General features: G+C 37.3%; 1 protein-coding gene across 9 annotated transcripts in view; it reads left to right on the forward strand.

Moving 5' to 3' along the window:
• Positions 1–16,593, forward strand: part of SLC7A11 (solute carrier family 7 member 11) — a 376,273-nt gene that overhangs the window by 337,525 nt on the left and 22,155 nt on the right. For 8 of the 9 annotated variants that reach the window (XM_084972872.1, XM_084972876.1, XM_084972875.1 and 5 more), the window contains 2 exons: positions 13,363–13,486; positions 15,667–15,770. In XM_084972872.1, the coding sequence (XP_084828998.1) occupies positions 13,363–13,486; positions 15,667–15,770 (228 nt within the window). Of the gene's footprint in view, positions 1–7,314; positions 9,658–13,362; positions 13,487–15,666; positions 15,771–16,593 lie in introns of those variants that run through there. The other variant, XM_084972877.1, reaches the window with a different exon arrangement.

Here is a 16,593-nt window from a genome sequence, read left to right on the forward strand (position 1 = left end):
GTAATTTAATAAGTTAAATATTGACATTGAACCACTGCATTTTAATGTAATCATTTAAAAAAAATCTGAATATTGTTTTTATATTGTAAATCTTTCTGCATCCTGAGATCATTTAAATATCATTCCTATTTCAATTTGTTCTTTTTTGTGTGATTTCTTTTCACATTAAACTTTTTATCTTATCCAGATTGGGTTTCTTTGTGTGTGATCCACAGTGTAGCTCTTGACTCCCCTCAAATTTCCCAACATCCCACCATTTACTGAACACTGATATTACCCCTTAGCTTATGACATTTACTTATTTATAATACTACACTTATATATTAAGTTTTTATGTCATATGCTGGGTTGTATTTTAAGGTAATCTGTTCCACTTTTTTGTTTTGTTTTGTTTTTTCCTGTATTTTTGCCATTTCTTGGGCTGCTCCTGCGGCATATGGAGGTTCCCAGGCTAGGGGTCGAATCAGAGCTGTAGCCACCAGCCTAGGCCAGAGCCACAGCAATGCGGGATCTGAGCCGTGTCTGCAACCTACACCACAGCTCATGGAAACGCCGGATCCTTAACCCACTGAGCAAGGCCAGGGACCGAACCCACAACTTCATGGTTCTTAGTCGGATTCGTTAACCACTGAGCCACGACAGGCACTCCATGTTCCACTTATCTTTCTATTGCTATATCAGCAAATTACCATACACTTTTTATTATTAAAAGTTTTAATAGTCTCTTTAATCTTCAAGGAAAGAGGGCCTTAATTATTACTCTTTTCTCTAAATAAAGCAATTTCTCTAGGTCTAAATAAATTTTATCTAAATCTAAATTATTTCTCTAAATAAATCAATCTGAATAATAAATTACTCTTTTTCTAATAAATATGTTGAGTATCATATATTTGTATGAAAGCAGTTTCCACTCTTAGCTTTGCATGCATAGGAAGAGAATCTATACAGTGCTTTGAGATTTAAAGCCCATAGTCTTTTCAAATTATCTTGGTAGTGTTAGCTCATAACCTGTACTATATAAAGGTATATATTCTACACATATGATTAAATCCTTCATAGTCCAGAAATTTCTTTTGTTGTGTCCTGTGGTTTATTGTTAAGTTGGTTTCTTCCTTTTCTTCTATCAGCTTTTAAAAATACTAATTAAAGTGACCTACAAGGTATCTGCTAATAATATTCATCTTACTCTTTTCCCCTTTTGGCCTTTTTTAACCCTTGAGCTCTAATAATAGAACACTTTTCTATTTTCCGGAATATTTTAACAAAATTCCAAATGCCCAAATATTAATGGAAATGTCAGTGGAAATATGCAAAAATTATTTATGATCCTTGTAATTGTTGAAACTACTCTGTAAGGGATTTAATGCCTAGTAGTGAGTAGTAATGAATTTCTTTTTATAATGATTTTTATTTTTTTCCATTATAGCTGATTTACAGTGTTTTGTCATTTTTCTACTGCACTGTCTGGTCATTTGTGATGGAGCATGATAATGTGAGAAAAAATAATGAATTAATTACTATATAGATATCCAACTAGTTGAATTTATATTCCTGAGAAATAATCCTTTGCCACATAAATTATAAACATGGTAATAAACAAACACGATTCCTAAGCAATGTACAATAGAAAGAGTGAGTTTTTTCCTTGACATCCTTCTTTTCATTAAGCCAAACATCTGTTGGATATTTGAATCATGTTTTTATGCACTCTTAGACATTTGCTACTTTTTGTACCAAATGAGAGTGACATATTGGATTATTTCATTTCTAGCATTTGTTTTCTCGTGGTGGTTCCAGTGCAATTGGTGCATTCCAAATATTTGCACAAAAATCAACACAAGACACAATTGTGCTGCTCTCTCAATCCAGTAGTCCATTAAGTACTTTAACCGGGAATGGTAGCTGCTCTTTTTCCTTCCTCAGTGACATCATTTCAATCTCATGGTCCATTTCCATGGCTGCCCCCTCTAGATTGTGAGGCCTGATCCCTTCCCTGGTTCTGACACCCTGTTTGTATGTACTGCTGACTCCCTGTCGATGGCTGCCAGCTGATTGTGCCGTGCTGTGTTCGTGTTTTATGGGAAAATGTTCATGTGTGGTTGCTGTGTTTGATATTAAGTCTGAGATGAACTTCAGGAGGTTTCCTGCTTTTTATTAAAAATGATTTTGACTAGGGGCTGTGTTATCCTGTTCATAAATCAGGTGTTCTCAGAGATTTAATAATTTAGAATTCACATGAGGTTTTGGTGGAATAAACATTTCTTTTCTCTGTTAAAGCTGCTTTTAAACTTTTTTTTTATTTTTCCTCTTCGCTGCTTCCATTTATTTATTTTTTAAAAGCCTTCTTTTGGGAAGTGTGTACAGATTTATCTCATGGCTATGAAAATAATGTAAGAGTCAAAATGATAGCTTAGTTTGGTTGAAGTAATTAAAATTTGGTAAGTTTTGTGGGTCTTTGCATTGCAATCATAAATGCATTTCTGTTTTAATTTTTTAAATCCCAAGTTATATCTCACAAAGGAGTTATCTTCTCTCCATGTTTTAAGGAACTATTTTTTTTTAGAACATGCCCTACAAATAAAAGGTTGATAAAAAGAAAAAAATAATAACAGAGTCTAAAGAGGTCAGGAACTCTTTCCATATGTGATTACAAGCTACATAAAAAGCAGAATTATCCTTGAGGGTGACAAACAGTCCTAACAACGCCTCTCAAAAATATTTGCATTCAGGATATAGAGGAAATACTTTCAGGACACTTTAAATGCTCAGTGAATGTCATTAATTTCTTCATAGAATTTGGTGAATATGAATACGTAAAGATACTTAAAAAGATTCTTGGAGTTAGTTTTGTTTTCCTCACATTAAAAATAGTAGGGAATGAGGAGAACAGGGTCATACTTAGCAAAAGGAGAGAGTTCTCTGAGGCGGACCCTTTTGATCTGAGCCTACTGACAAGAATGAAGCAATTATGTGAAGTACCAGAGCAGGATCTCCACGTCTTATCCTGATTGAATTTTAAAGCCCATGAGAGAATGCACTTTTTTTTTTTTCCTTTTTAGGGCCACACTAGTGGCATTTGGAGATTCCTCAGCTAGGGGTCTAATTGGAGCTACAGCTGCTGGCCTACACCACAGCCATGGCAACACTGGATCCTTAACTCACTGAGCAAGGCCAGGGATCGAACCTGCTACCTCATGGTTCCTAGTTAGATTCATTTCCACTGCACCACAATGGGAGCTCTGAGAGAATGCATTTTTTATTGTAGTTGATGTCTTTATCACTTTACTTATAACATTGTCTAGCATGAAGAAGATATTTAATAAATGTTGGTAAAATAAATGAATTTTTATGCAGGACTTTGATAGATGCAAATGACAATATCCTTAATTATATTACTACAAATATTGTCTGAAAATTCAGAAGATTTTAAAAATGTATTTGCAAGAGTGTTTTGATAAAAGCTAAAGGCATAAAATTTGAGTATCCAATATTTGGATGATATGGTACAATTAATGTGGCATCCAGAGGTCTGCCCTGATCTACACACACTGTCTTAAGAGTGAAAGAATGGACAGACCACTTATCCTTTAAATAATCTTCTGTAATGATCAGTATTTTCAGCCAGACTGATACTATGACATTGTAATGATGGAAGGTACTGTGATGTGCTGCTGTTCTTGGTGGAGGATAGTATCATAATCAAAAGACCCAGGAGAAGAGTTTGTAAAGTCAGTATACTATTTTTTTTTTCTCTGAGTGATGGAACAAGGCAAAGACAGACATTTCTTTCAAACTCTCTGGTACATGAGAAGTATTCAAGTGAATTTTCAAAGTATTTTGTTAAATAGTCTTTACAGATCAGCTTTATTTGCTAAGGTGATTGAATAATGAATTTTCAAGTCCAGTGCACTGTAGAGGTCATTAATTCAGCATTGTCTTTAACTAATGCAGAAGTTTAAGCCTAGAGAGGTCCAATCATGTCCTGGATCCCTGCTAGTGACAAAACCATGACGGGACCGAGCCGTCAGACTAGAGTCCAGAGAATTTTTTGTAATTTTATGAAATCAAGTTGAGCCAAACATCAAAGGCAAAACTTCAGAGAAAAGATGTTTTATAAAGAAAATTTATACTTGGGATGGTATATACACCTTTTTTCCATGGTTATAGGAGTTTGGGATGGGGTGGAGGGAAAATATGGAAGAGAAGAGAAATTACAGGGTGGGTGAATGCAGGGACCTCTTCCCTTTCTAGGATAGGGAGTTCCTCAACCATCACACTTTGTGTTTGCCTTGAGAACTTTATCCCTGTGGTAAAGAGAGAGGTTTACCTATGACTCCTTGTAGTGAAGAAAGCCAAGGATCTTTAGTTCTTCCTCAAGGGATGATACTATTTGCCTTTGAGGTGTGTTGCAGATACCAAAACTCCCACCAGGTGGAAGAAGTTAATTGTATGCTGCTTCCAAGCATGTCAACTCCAGGCCCATTGAACCAGAGTGTTGATAACTGGCGGTGGTTCCCAATTACCTTAATCAGAAGAGGGTCCACAAGCTGATCACCACCTACCCTTGAACACTATAAGACTCTTCACTACACCTTCCAGGATGGAACACGGTTTTGACAGCACTAGCCTCCTGTGGCTCCTTTGCCTGGCAAAACAATAATGCTATTGTTTTCTATTTCACCACCACCACCCCCAAAAAAGAAAGAAAAGGCATTAGCAACTATAAAATAAAGCACAAAAATTTATTTTTTGAAAGGTTTAACTTTTGAGCTGGAGGATGAAAAAATTTCCATTTCTGCTGGGAATGTGAATCTCTGTGAATGGACAGGCCAAGGATAGGAAAGGAGGACTTGCAGGAAGTTTGGCCTTGGTGGCCTTTGCAGGGGATTGTCAGTTGTTCCAAGCAGGGAGTCTTCATCATCACTATCTGGCCCAGGACATGTCATTCCTCTTAACTGGCAATGCTTATCCCATCACCTCTGTTCTAATCTTCACCTTTCTCTATGGCTCCATTAAGCTACTGTGTCTTCTTCTCTGTGGCCTGGCCATGTGGATTGACTACTTTGATTAAAGCCAGGACAAAGTTATTGGCTCCCCTATCAACTTTATATCTTTCATACTAAGAATTTTTTCCCAAAAATAAATAGGATTTGTGCAGTGAAAAATTATTTCAACTTTATAGGATCAAATGCATAAACACATCTATATAATCATTCATACATAGGCATTTTTATGACACCAATTCACATATTTTTAAAACTAGAGGAAGCCAGCACTGAGTTCAAAAAAATATGTAAAAACATGATTTGACTTTTAAAATCTAGAGGAGTGATTTCAAAAGCACTGGATCACTTCAATTGTATATCAATACCTGAAACAAGTAAAAGAGGACTAATCTGGCTGAAGTGAGTGAGGACAGGTGAGTCTGTATTCCTATCAATTGTCCACCTTATATTCTGATTCCCAGAGTACCCACTTGGAAAGCAGTTATCTATTTAACCACTGAATATCAAAGTAAAATGATTATTAATAATTAGACTTGTTATTATTGGTCCCAAATGTTGAAGGCAGTTTTTAGTGGTAGAAATAGTAGTTCATTCGTTGAATGTCCCCATATTTACCTTTTCCATTTCTTATCATGCAGCTGGTCAGAAATGTGACTGGATTTGATTAATGGGTTTATAGTAGAAGTATTATCAGTTCCTTCTAAGACACGTGTTTATGGCCTGAGGGAATTTTGACTCTAATTCCCAGTTACTATGCCAAAGTGGGTATATTTATTTTATGTTGCCTTGTTCTTAGCATAGGAGAATATTTATTTAAAATTGCATTGTCTTATTATGTGTCCTTGGCCAAAACAAGAGGCGATTATACTTTGATCTTTCTTTGTTAATTGGTGGCAATTGTCAGATGTGCAGGAGATTTTATATTTCAAAATAGTGAACAATAGTGTCTATGTTTCTCCTCTTTCTGGAAACTTTGAATAATAATAAAATTTCACTGTCCTAACTTTTTCAAATGTAAATGTTTTTAATTTGACTTTATCACTTGGGATGTTATTTTTTAAAGATTTAATATCATATTCTGGTCTCTTAAAAAACCAAAAAAATAATAAGATAAAGTTTAATGAGGACCCATTTAGTCCAATATAAACTAATTCACTGAAATCTATAAAAAGTCTTGATATAATGAGTCCCTTCATTCTTTTGTTAGTTAGGGTAATGCCAGCTGCTGTAACAAATAAACCACACATTTTTGATGGCTTTAAACAGCTGCACATTTAAGTTTTAAATTATATAACAGTCCACTGTTGGTGTCCCTGGCTGAGTGGTGGGCTTTCTTCCACATGTTGATTCTTTAGTCCAGATTCCTTCCACAGTGTGGCTTTGCCTCTATGTAGATCCTCTGCCACCAGCTGTCAGTTAGGGAAAGGGAGGGGCAAGGCAACCCACTTCTCAACTGTGCTAGCCTGCGATTGCCACATCAGTTGACACACAAAAATGAGTCACACTCCCAGGTAGATATCAGAGAGTCTGGAAAATGTGGTCTATCTGGATAGTTGCTTCTCAGGATTGACTGATACTTTGTAACGAGAAACATGAAATTGTGGTGAGTAATTGCTTTTCTCAGCCATTCACATCTGAATCTAGGAACTCTTGTTATTAAAAAAAAATGTTTCATCGAGATATTGCATTACCTTGGAGTACTTTAGACAAAATCCTGAGGAAAATGATAACATTCAAAAAAGTCTACTGAAAACAAAAGTAAGAGTTGAACATTAGTGGGAAGTGTAATTTATTGTTAAAATATTGTGTTGTCTTAGTTATATACTTGCTAACATTTTCTTAGAAACCAGTTCTGTTTTCACACACTCAAACTTGCCTACTAATATCTCTACATTCACCCTTGATGAATATGGATAACCGAAATACATCTGGAAGACACACTCTGAATCTTGAGAAAATGAGAAAAAAATGAGATGCAGTCAATGCAAATTTTTTTTCATATGAAATTCAAGCAAATGAAAATTTACTTTCAAGCTGCATTTTGCTGAATAATTTTATTTAAGCATGAATTTATTCTAATAGTAGGATAAAAAATAAAGTATTGTTAGTGATAAAATGCTTATACTAATGCTTCTGATTGCTTATTACCATGTTTATGGATTGTACGTTTCCATTTTAGTTCCTTTTTCTGTGTGGTTTTGCTGCACTTTTCTCTCTCCTTTTTGCATCTGTGGACATTTTCCCACTAGTCTTCTTCAGCCTGCAGTCTTTTAATCTGTGTCTGTTTATTTCTTACATCTCCCTACAGGTCTCTCTGTCTTCTCTTTTTGTTTATGGAGTTCTTCATCTGTGGACAGTGGCAATTGGTGAGATTTAGATTAAACATCAGTAGTATTGAAATTTAAAATGTCTCAGTGAAAAAACTCCCATCACATTGCCATGGTACTGGAAGAAGCAGAAGGCAGGTGTTTAATGCTTGAAATCAGTGGGAACACTGTGTACCTTTATGTGACAGTCTGCTTGTCACATCAGTGTGTTTCAGCCTTGGCCCAGAAATTGTCATTAAGTTAGAACATGAACCAGGCACCTTTAAGACTGTTTATAAATAGGTTTATTGAATGTATTCTTCCTCTTGCTACATTTTTTTCTTTCATTGACAACCCACACCTTCCCTCCAGCTACTTGACATGTCTCCTCAAGAGCATTTTGCTTATAATGTCATTAACAGCCCAGTTCCCACTCACGGTGTGCTAGAGAGACAGTGATGGCACTAAATGACAATGAGGCAAAAATCACTGAAAACATACAAAGCAATTCATATGATTCCACTAATCTGTAATATGATTGTTTCAAGTCTGGAAAACTATTAAGAACATATATGTGTAGTTCATTTCCTGCTAGAAATGTCAGAAATCACATGCCCAGGTAGTACAGTTCTGTGTCATGGGGGATCTCAGGAGAGTTTGATGTGAGCAAGAACCCAGGAGAGTATGTAAAAATGTATGGAAGAAAAATCATATGAATGAAAACTATAGGTAGATTTTCTTTGAGATATCCTGTTATCTTTTGGGTTGTAACACATGACTGAAGTTTGAGGCGTGAGATAAAATTAATAGCAGTGGTAATAAAATAAACTGAATAATTCTGCAGAAATAGAATGGGTAGATCAAAAAGAGAAAAGAAGAGATGCTGGAGTCACTTCTGGGTCAGAGCTATAGACAAGCTTTCAGGATCTCTACAGGGTCATTATAAAGGAAACGTGAAATAAGTATGATTCTAAAATAAATATTCAGATTTAAAAGACATACTTTTAAATACTTCATGTTGGGATGAATCACAGCTTTGTTTCAATCATATATAAACAAATAATCTACTAACAAAATTTAAAAATGCTTTGAAAACCCTTGTTTTACTTTTTATTTGCTTCTCACATATTAAGGAGTTTGTAGTTTTCAAGCCCTCCTTAGTCCCGTCCCCCCCCTTTCTTTTTCTGGAATGCCAAATACATGTGTTAAAATATTAATGACTTCTAAATAGAAAATGTGAAGCATTGAGCACTTCTCTTAGAATATTTTGGAACATGTAAGTTTTAGCAAAACTGTCATCATGCCCAGTGAAAGACAATTTCAGATGCCCCAGGATCAGGAAGTTCTGTAGTCTCCATTGTGTGTATACACATTGGAGAGTGTGCGAAACCTTTTTTTTTTGATTTCTGCAAATCTCAGGAGATTTTGTACCAGTTATAAAACAATTTTAGGAATATCCTAAGTATAGGCAATTACAGAATTACTCAGATTGTCTGACTATCAGAAAATTTGTCACCTTCAGGTGTTCTAAACTCTCTGGAGCATCAAGCTAGCTTTATTCATTCTGTTTTCATAGCAATCGTCTTTTTAGCCAACATGAAGCACTGAAAACAATGCTCATTTCTCATACTCCATCATAGAGTTGCAAAGTGTATTTAAAAATGCATTCCCTGCTGCATCATTTGTAACGTTATTTGTGATGCTTCTAGGTGCACAGTAAAATATACTTAGCTAAAAATGTGTCACGTTGTAATAGTCAGCCTTCTATTATTTGGTATAGTACATGTTTGTCAGTATGTAAGGATCTGACACAAAACAGCTGTGACATCATGGACATGATATGTCACGAATGTGGAACTTAGAGTTGGAAGATCTGGCTTCAAGTCCCAGCTCTCTCACTTACTACCTTGTGACTTTGGCCAGTCACTTAACCTCTCTAAGCCTTGGTTCCCATGTTTGAAAATGATGGTATTATACCTTCTATTTCATTGGGTTGGTGAGAATTTAGTTTGTCATTTGTTCGCATTCTATCTTATTCCACAAAGGATTTGAAATGAAATGTGTATATTTGAAGATAAAATGTATATGCCAGTGCTTTGTAGATTATAAAAGTATAAGCCACCTGCCATTACTATTGGGACCATTTAAATACCTGAGGGCTCTATCCCTTAGAATGAAAGTGCTTCTAAGAAGATGTTCCAGAGACTTCTATGTACAACAAAAGAGGTATTTATCCATGTATTACGTAGAAAGGTTATAGGTGCCAATTTAAACCTATAAGAAAAGACTATCCAGGACCTTTTGATCAAAGACCATTTGCAATTAATAAAAGTATCAAAGTCTCACATAATGCTTATGTCTCATATATTGATTTCTTAATTGAAGTGACTATATGTAATGACAAAAAAGTTCTTAAGGATTAAGTAACCTTTTTCAATACTGTTTACATCTTGTTAATCATAAATGCATAAACATTTGCAAGAGAGTGTTGTAGGCATGAATCATTTTTGTTCAGCTTAAAGACAATGCTTTTGTTGCACTTAGAATTTCTGGATATTTGACAATAATACAGGCTTTGAAATATCAGTGGCCTACCAGTTCCTTCAATTCCTTTTATTATCATGTGCCATTTGCCTTAATCTTGGGTTACTAACTGTGCTTATCTGCCCTCTGCATCTAAAGCTTCCAGAAAGATTGCTCTGGCATGGCCTAATAGCTTTTATCAGCTCACCCAGTGGCTCTTAAGCTCTGAAATCCAGGAGTTACCCGCTCGGTGCCAAGTCCTTCAGAACAAGTCAACTGTTTTCCTCTGTAAATGATTGCTGTTTATGCCATGGCAGTCACAACCCCATCCCCGTCCCTTTGTTAAAGTGAAATGGAACCTTAAGAATGGAAGCTAGTGGCTCCTCTCTCCTTCCTCTCCAATTCCCCTGGCTTCATTCTACCTAAAGAGGCATTAGTAGGCATATTGGGAATTGCCGCAAGATTAGAACATTTTTCTCTTTTATCCTATATTTTAAGCTCCTTTGATTTTTTTTTTCCTCTGATTTTTTTTTTCTCCAGTATCTATATGGTATTTGGCTGATAATAAAACTGTTAATATTCTATTTCACCTTATCTGATAAGCAGGCTTACTTTTCCTCCTTTACCGTAAAAGTCATCCAGGGAGATTTATTCAGTGAGCCTCTTTTTTTTTTTTTTTTTTTTAATTAAACATAAACTAATATTTCCCAGAGTTCCGGTCATGGCTCAGTGAAAATGAATCTGATTATTATCCATGAGGACACAGTTCCATCCCTGGCCTCACTCAGCGAGTTAAGGATCTGTGTTGCCCTGATCTGTGGTGTAGGTCGCAGACTAGGCTTGGATCCCACATTGCTGTGGCTGTGGTGGAGGCCAGCAGCTACAGCCCCAATTTGCTCCCTAGCCTGGGAAGAACTTCCATATGCCACCAGTGCGGCCCTAAAAAGATGAATAAGCAAACAAACAAACAAATATTCCTAAATACTGAAACTTTTGAAAACATTCACTTGACATTATAGTTCATGTCACATAGAAAGATTATACAAATCATGGCATGAATCTTTTTCTTTTCTTAATAATACGTAAACCTGCATTTTCAGTGAATATAAGAGGAATACAGCCTTGATAAAAGCTTTCCAATAAACATTATATTCCACAATTACATTTTCTCTGAAAATTAATGGAGTTTGAGGAGGCACATGCATAAGAGAGAGAGGGTACACTCTACACTTCAGAGGCTTTAATGCTCTGACTTCAAGGTAGGATAGATTGGTGGCTGGGTTTTGGGTTTCCACTTACCAGCTGTGCATCCTTGAACAGTTATTAAAACTCTCTACTTCATTTCCTCAGGTGTAAAATGGTGAGGATGCTCTTAACTCATAGCATTTTCGAAGGAGAAAATGAGGGAAATATGTAAAGTAGCTAATGAAATGGTGGTACATAGCGGCCACTGAGTAAATAGCAACAGCTGCTGCTGCTGTTTTTGCAGTTGACACGCTGAGGAAGGTAAAATAGGGAAACTAACCTGAAAGGTTGTATTTTTTTTTAAGTTCCTCTTCTGCTAAAATCAACTTAGAAACCCTCTCTCAGAAAGCCCAGAATCTCCAGGCAGGAAGCAAGGAGGCTGCCCTGGAGATGATAAGCTGGGGGGCTAGGTGCTGGGCTGCGGGAACCACAGCCAACTTTCACACTCACTATCCTCTGCCCCATTTGCAGCATCATGTGACCTGACAGCACTGTCTGTCTTGGACAGGTTAGGTGACTTCAGTGCACTTTGCAGTAAGTCCCCTTTCTAGCAGATAGCAGAGCCTTTGTGTTTCTTAATCCTACATTTGCAAGGAATCTCTAGAGAGTCTCTTTCTCTCTCCCTCCCTGTCTGCTTCGTTCCTCCACAGAAAGAACTTAAAACCGCATGTGGGAAGTTATAAAAGCTAAAGGATTCAGGTTTAAGATAATACAGGGAGTGGCTGAAAAGCTGCGTATACATCTTCATGCTCCCCTTCTTACCCATTTGCATTGATCCATCACCTTTCTTTCAAAGAAACAGAATCTGTCTTTAACTCGCCTTGTGCCATTTACCCCTCTGTATTTAACTGGCCCAGTGATTTCCTTTGCTTACATTTAACATTCATCAGTCACAACGAGCAATGGAGCAATGCATGTTATAGTGTGAGCAGAAAATTCCACGGGACCCTCTTCACACTGGGAAAGAGAAACATCTGCTCCTTTCCTATTAGGATACCAGGATTTTAGAGGTCAATGTGTTTCCCCATCAAGGCTTAAGGCTTTGGGGATCAGGGGACGTGTCAGGCTCCAAGCAGCATAATGAATGGCAGTTGCTGATGGGCTAGGTTTGCCTGTTCTCAACAGGGGATAGAGAATTCAGCGTAATGAGCTGGGACTTTGTGCGCTCAACACACCAGCTTGGGGAGTGAGGCAGGCTGTGCCTTTATTTTTTTTTCCCTGGTTCGGAACTGAATTTTCATCCTGCAAGAAATTATATGGAGGTCTTCATTAGCGGCACCCAGCAGGGTTAAGGCTCCATGAGGGCTGATAAGCTCTATGGCTAAAAGAACCCATCAGCCTTTGTGCAAGGCACTGAAGGTTTAAGTTGCTTGAACTGGAAAATGTCTGAAGAGGTGATTATGCTAGCAAGTAATGTGTATTGGTAACATGGAATCAAATTATTAGGGTCAGTAACTTCCTGACTTTCCCAGTGCATTAAATGAAGACATAACATTGCATTGGTGCCGGGTACTTCTTGATGCCACATAGTGTCAGCACTGTCTGGTCATATGTACTTCACAGCATGTCACCTTTAATTTCATGGGATTATCTATGCTGTTGCTTTAATAGATACTCATGATCTTGAGCTTCCTTTGAACTCACAGCAGGGCAGAGCAAAGCCATTATTGGGAGCATTTCCTGGCTTTTTGTGTTATATTCAAAATTATTACCGTTACTTAGAAAGGTGGATGTATCCTCTTCTCACGCTTCCAAAAGCACACACTTTTTTGATTGCAAGGGGCATTACTGAGGGGAAAACACTGAATGCAAAAGACCTCTTTGGAAAGGTGTCAAGGCAAGTGAACCAGTGTTAGAAAGGCATATAGGACAGTGAATCTCAAAGTGTGGTCCCCTGGCCAACAGCATCAGAATCACCCAGGAATGTGTTAGAAATGTAAATCCTCCTGAATCAGACACTCTCAAGATAGACTCAGCAATCTGTTTCAACAAGCCTTTCAGGTGATGCATGCTCAAGTTGGTGAACCAGTGCTATGGGATTTATGGAGCACAAGAATGGGATAGAGCAGTGGGCAAGACAATGTAGTATCTCCCCTCATGGACTTTATTCCATTACAAAGAAAGAGGTGGTACTTCACCCTGATGAAATGTTTATACATACCCAGCAGAACCTGAAATTATCCGTACTATTTTAATCTTTCTTTGGATTAGCTTGTTGTCTTTGGTTTCAGAGAAACGACTAACAAAAGATGACTAATAAGCTATTCCTTTGTGTATTTCAGAACCATCCCCCTTGCGATATGTATATCCATGGCCATTGTCACCACTGGCTATGTGCTAACAAATGTGGCCTACTTCACGACCATTAGTGCCGAGGAACTGTTGCTTTCGAAGGCAGTGGCCGTGGTGAGTCTGAGTTGGGAAAATGCCAACTGGAATCTGGGTTAATGAGTTGATGCAGTTTCATAGTAGTTCCCTCCAGCAGCAAGTGGTTTGAAATGCAGTTAATTTTTTTTTTTTTTGAAGAATGATGAGTATTTTAAAAATTTAGGGCAAACCTTAGCATATTCCATCTAGCTGATCCAGCTACAATCCTACATGATTTCTCTGTACTGTTACTTTCGTGTCAAATATTTCCACACATACGTGCTTGTAAGCATATTTCCACACACACATGTTGAATAGAAGGCATTATTCGTCCAACATGTCGTAAAGGGCAGGTGGGAAATTTCTGAGTTTAAATGACTGCATTTGGGGTATGCAAATTGCAGTTTATTCTGTGCTCTTTCCTGTTTGGACCTTTTACAAAAGTTAACATCTTTTCCCCAAAGTAACACTTAAGAATTTCTAAGCAGACCATGTACATTTGTTTTTTTCATGTGTGTGTGTGTGTGTGTATGTGTGTGTGTGTATGTATATATATATATATATCCTTTTGAATACTAATTCTAGGATATTATTAATTTGGAGAAATCCTGTGTTATTCAAAGTTAAACAGATGTCATTGCTGTAGTATTCCTCAGAATATTGTAGAAGCTAATGTGCATTTTAACTCCCTCAGAAGTGGATACTCATAATTTTACAGCATTGTCCAAAATTTATTTGACTTCAGGAATATCTTTGCTCCCAAAGGTCATGTGATGGGACTGCTATTCTGTGACATGCTTTTTGGCATAAAAACTTAGCTAGTAAGAGAGCATTCGTTCGTGACCTTTATAACAATAAACGGTGAAAAAAAGAACTTCCCATCACTAGATGTCAGTTCCTTTTAAAATAGTCACTATTACCTCATATCAGCAACATCCACAAGGAACAAATTATCTCATTTCATGTGAACCTGTGTAGAAGTTCACTGTATTAAAAAAAAGACTTTGCCCACTGCTGTAACTTCTACTAGACAAGCAAAGGCACAGAGCTTCCTGATGTCGGGTGCTTGTCTCATCTTACTAGACAAAGGGCAGCACTTAGTCTTTGAGAGTCATGTGTCCATTAATTACATAGCACCAGCTGCATCAAGGACAAGTAAAGAATCCCACTCTTTTTTGTTTTATTTTGGAAAATACATCCTTCATGAAAATTTGCAGTGTTGCACCTGCCATGGAGTAAAAAGAAATGTCGGAAGTTTTATCTTTCGTATTTCCTGTGGCTCGATTTCCTCAGACTTGTATGGATGTTCTATCCTTTGAATAAGAAACTGGAGAAGGAGTTCCCGTCGTGGCGCAGTGGTTAACGAATCCGACTAGGAACCATGAGGTTATGGGTTCAGTCCCTGCCCTTGCTCGGTGGGTTAACGATCCGGCGTTGCCGTGAGCTGTGGTGTAGGTTGCAGACGCGGCTCGGATCCCACGTTGCTGTGGCTCTGGCGTAGGCTGGTGGCTACAGCTCCAATTCGACCCCTAGCCTGGGAACTTCCATATGCCACGGGAGCGGCCCAAGAAATAGCAAAAAGACAAAAAAAAAAAAAAGAAACTGGAGAAGAAATTGGCACATACCTGAGAGGGCCAGATTGACTCGACAAACAGAGATTCAGCTGATGTGATTATTCTGGGTGAAAGATTTTTCAGAACTGCTCACATTTATGATATACATGATTAAGTTATTTATTTGTTCACACTTTTAGGCCACAATGGTGGGACTGTTATATAAAACATGTATCTGTAACACGTCTCAGTGTATATTCATACTTCATTCCAAAAACGTGGCTTCCCAGACTGAAGAAAAGGTATACAGAAGGCTTTCTGTCTCCAAAAGGAGAACTTATGAATTGAGCTGTTTTTATTCACTAGATTCAGAAATGATAGATATAGTTGATTAAAGACTGGATCAATGGATCATTGCTTTTTGAAAGTAGAGGGAAGGGGCTTGCTTAGACCATTGCCCATAGTTTTGCAACAGGGAATGACATGGTATCCACCTTTGATTGTTGTCCTAGGAGATTAGTCTGACACTCACCAAAAAGAGGGATTATAAAACACACACGTATCACCAGGTGAATAGAAAGTCATAGAGCAAGTTCGGCCTAAATTGTTTCATTTTATTCCACTTTCTGGCAAAGCATTAATTTGCTTCCTTATGTCTTTCACTAGACCTTTTCTGAGCGGCTCCTGGGAAATTTCTCATTAGCAGTTCCGATCTTTGTTGCCCTCTCCTGCTTTGGCTCCATGAATGGTGGTGTGTTTGCTGTCTCCAGGTGAGTGAGTTCAAGCATTTCTAGAAATGCATTTCTGTTTCTGAGATTGGATAAATTTAAAAAGAAAAGAAGTAGTGCCTCCGATCCTGTTTTTAAAGGGACAAGCAAGATTGTCTTCCTCCAAGTAGCAACCGCACATCCCATTCTGTCCATTAGAGGGCACTGCTTGGCTACTGATAGCCTGCTCTGAAGCCAGGCAGGAAGTTTTTGGTTTTCGTTTTTTTTAATCATATGTGTCTACACAGTTAAACAAAAGTATTTTATTTCTGATAATTAAATCTTTTGTTTAGCTAAAGAAAAAAGCTAAAGTAAGATACATCAGAAATCACTATCCCACCACCCATATACCTTTCGTTTTGTTCGATGCAGTAGTCCTTTTTAATATAATTACCAACTCAGACCTACCATAAAGCTCAAGGAACTATACTCAATGTTTTATAATAAGCTATAAGGGGAAAGAACATGAAAAAAATAGATATATATGTACATATAACTGAATCACTTTGCTATACACCTGAAACTAACACAACTGTACTTCAATTAAAAACAAGCAAAACCCAGTCAGATGAATGTGAATGTTATGTGTGTGTGTGTGTGTGTGTGTGTTGGGTTGGATTGGATTGACAACACACATGCAGTGCTGAGGCTAGAACTGAATTTACCACCAGTTCTTTACATGTAAGGTGAACTATGCTGTGTCACATGTTGCTACTGTTTCTCCTCAAAGACTCATATGATATTTTTGGCAAATTTTATAAAATTCCAAGTCCAATTTTTCACAGTGTACTCTACCTTACCTGAAAAGTGTAACCTAAGTAATCAC

Source organism: Sus scrofa, chromosome 8, assembly GCF_054392235.1.
Source record: "Sus scrofa isolate SSC_HxYL_T2T_F1_AM1 chromosome 8, Sscrofa_HxYL_maternal_Yorkshire_Landrace_v2.0, whole genome shotgun sequence".
Taxonomy (NCBI): Eukaryota; Metazoa; Chordata; class Mammalia; order Artiodactyla; family Suidae; genus Sus; species Sus scrofa.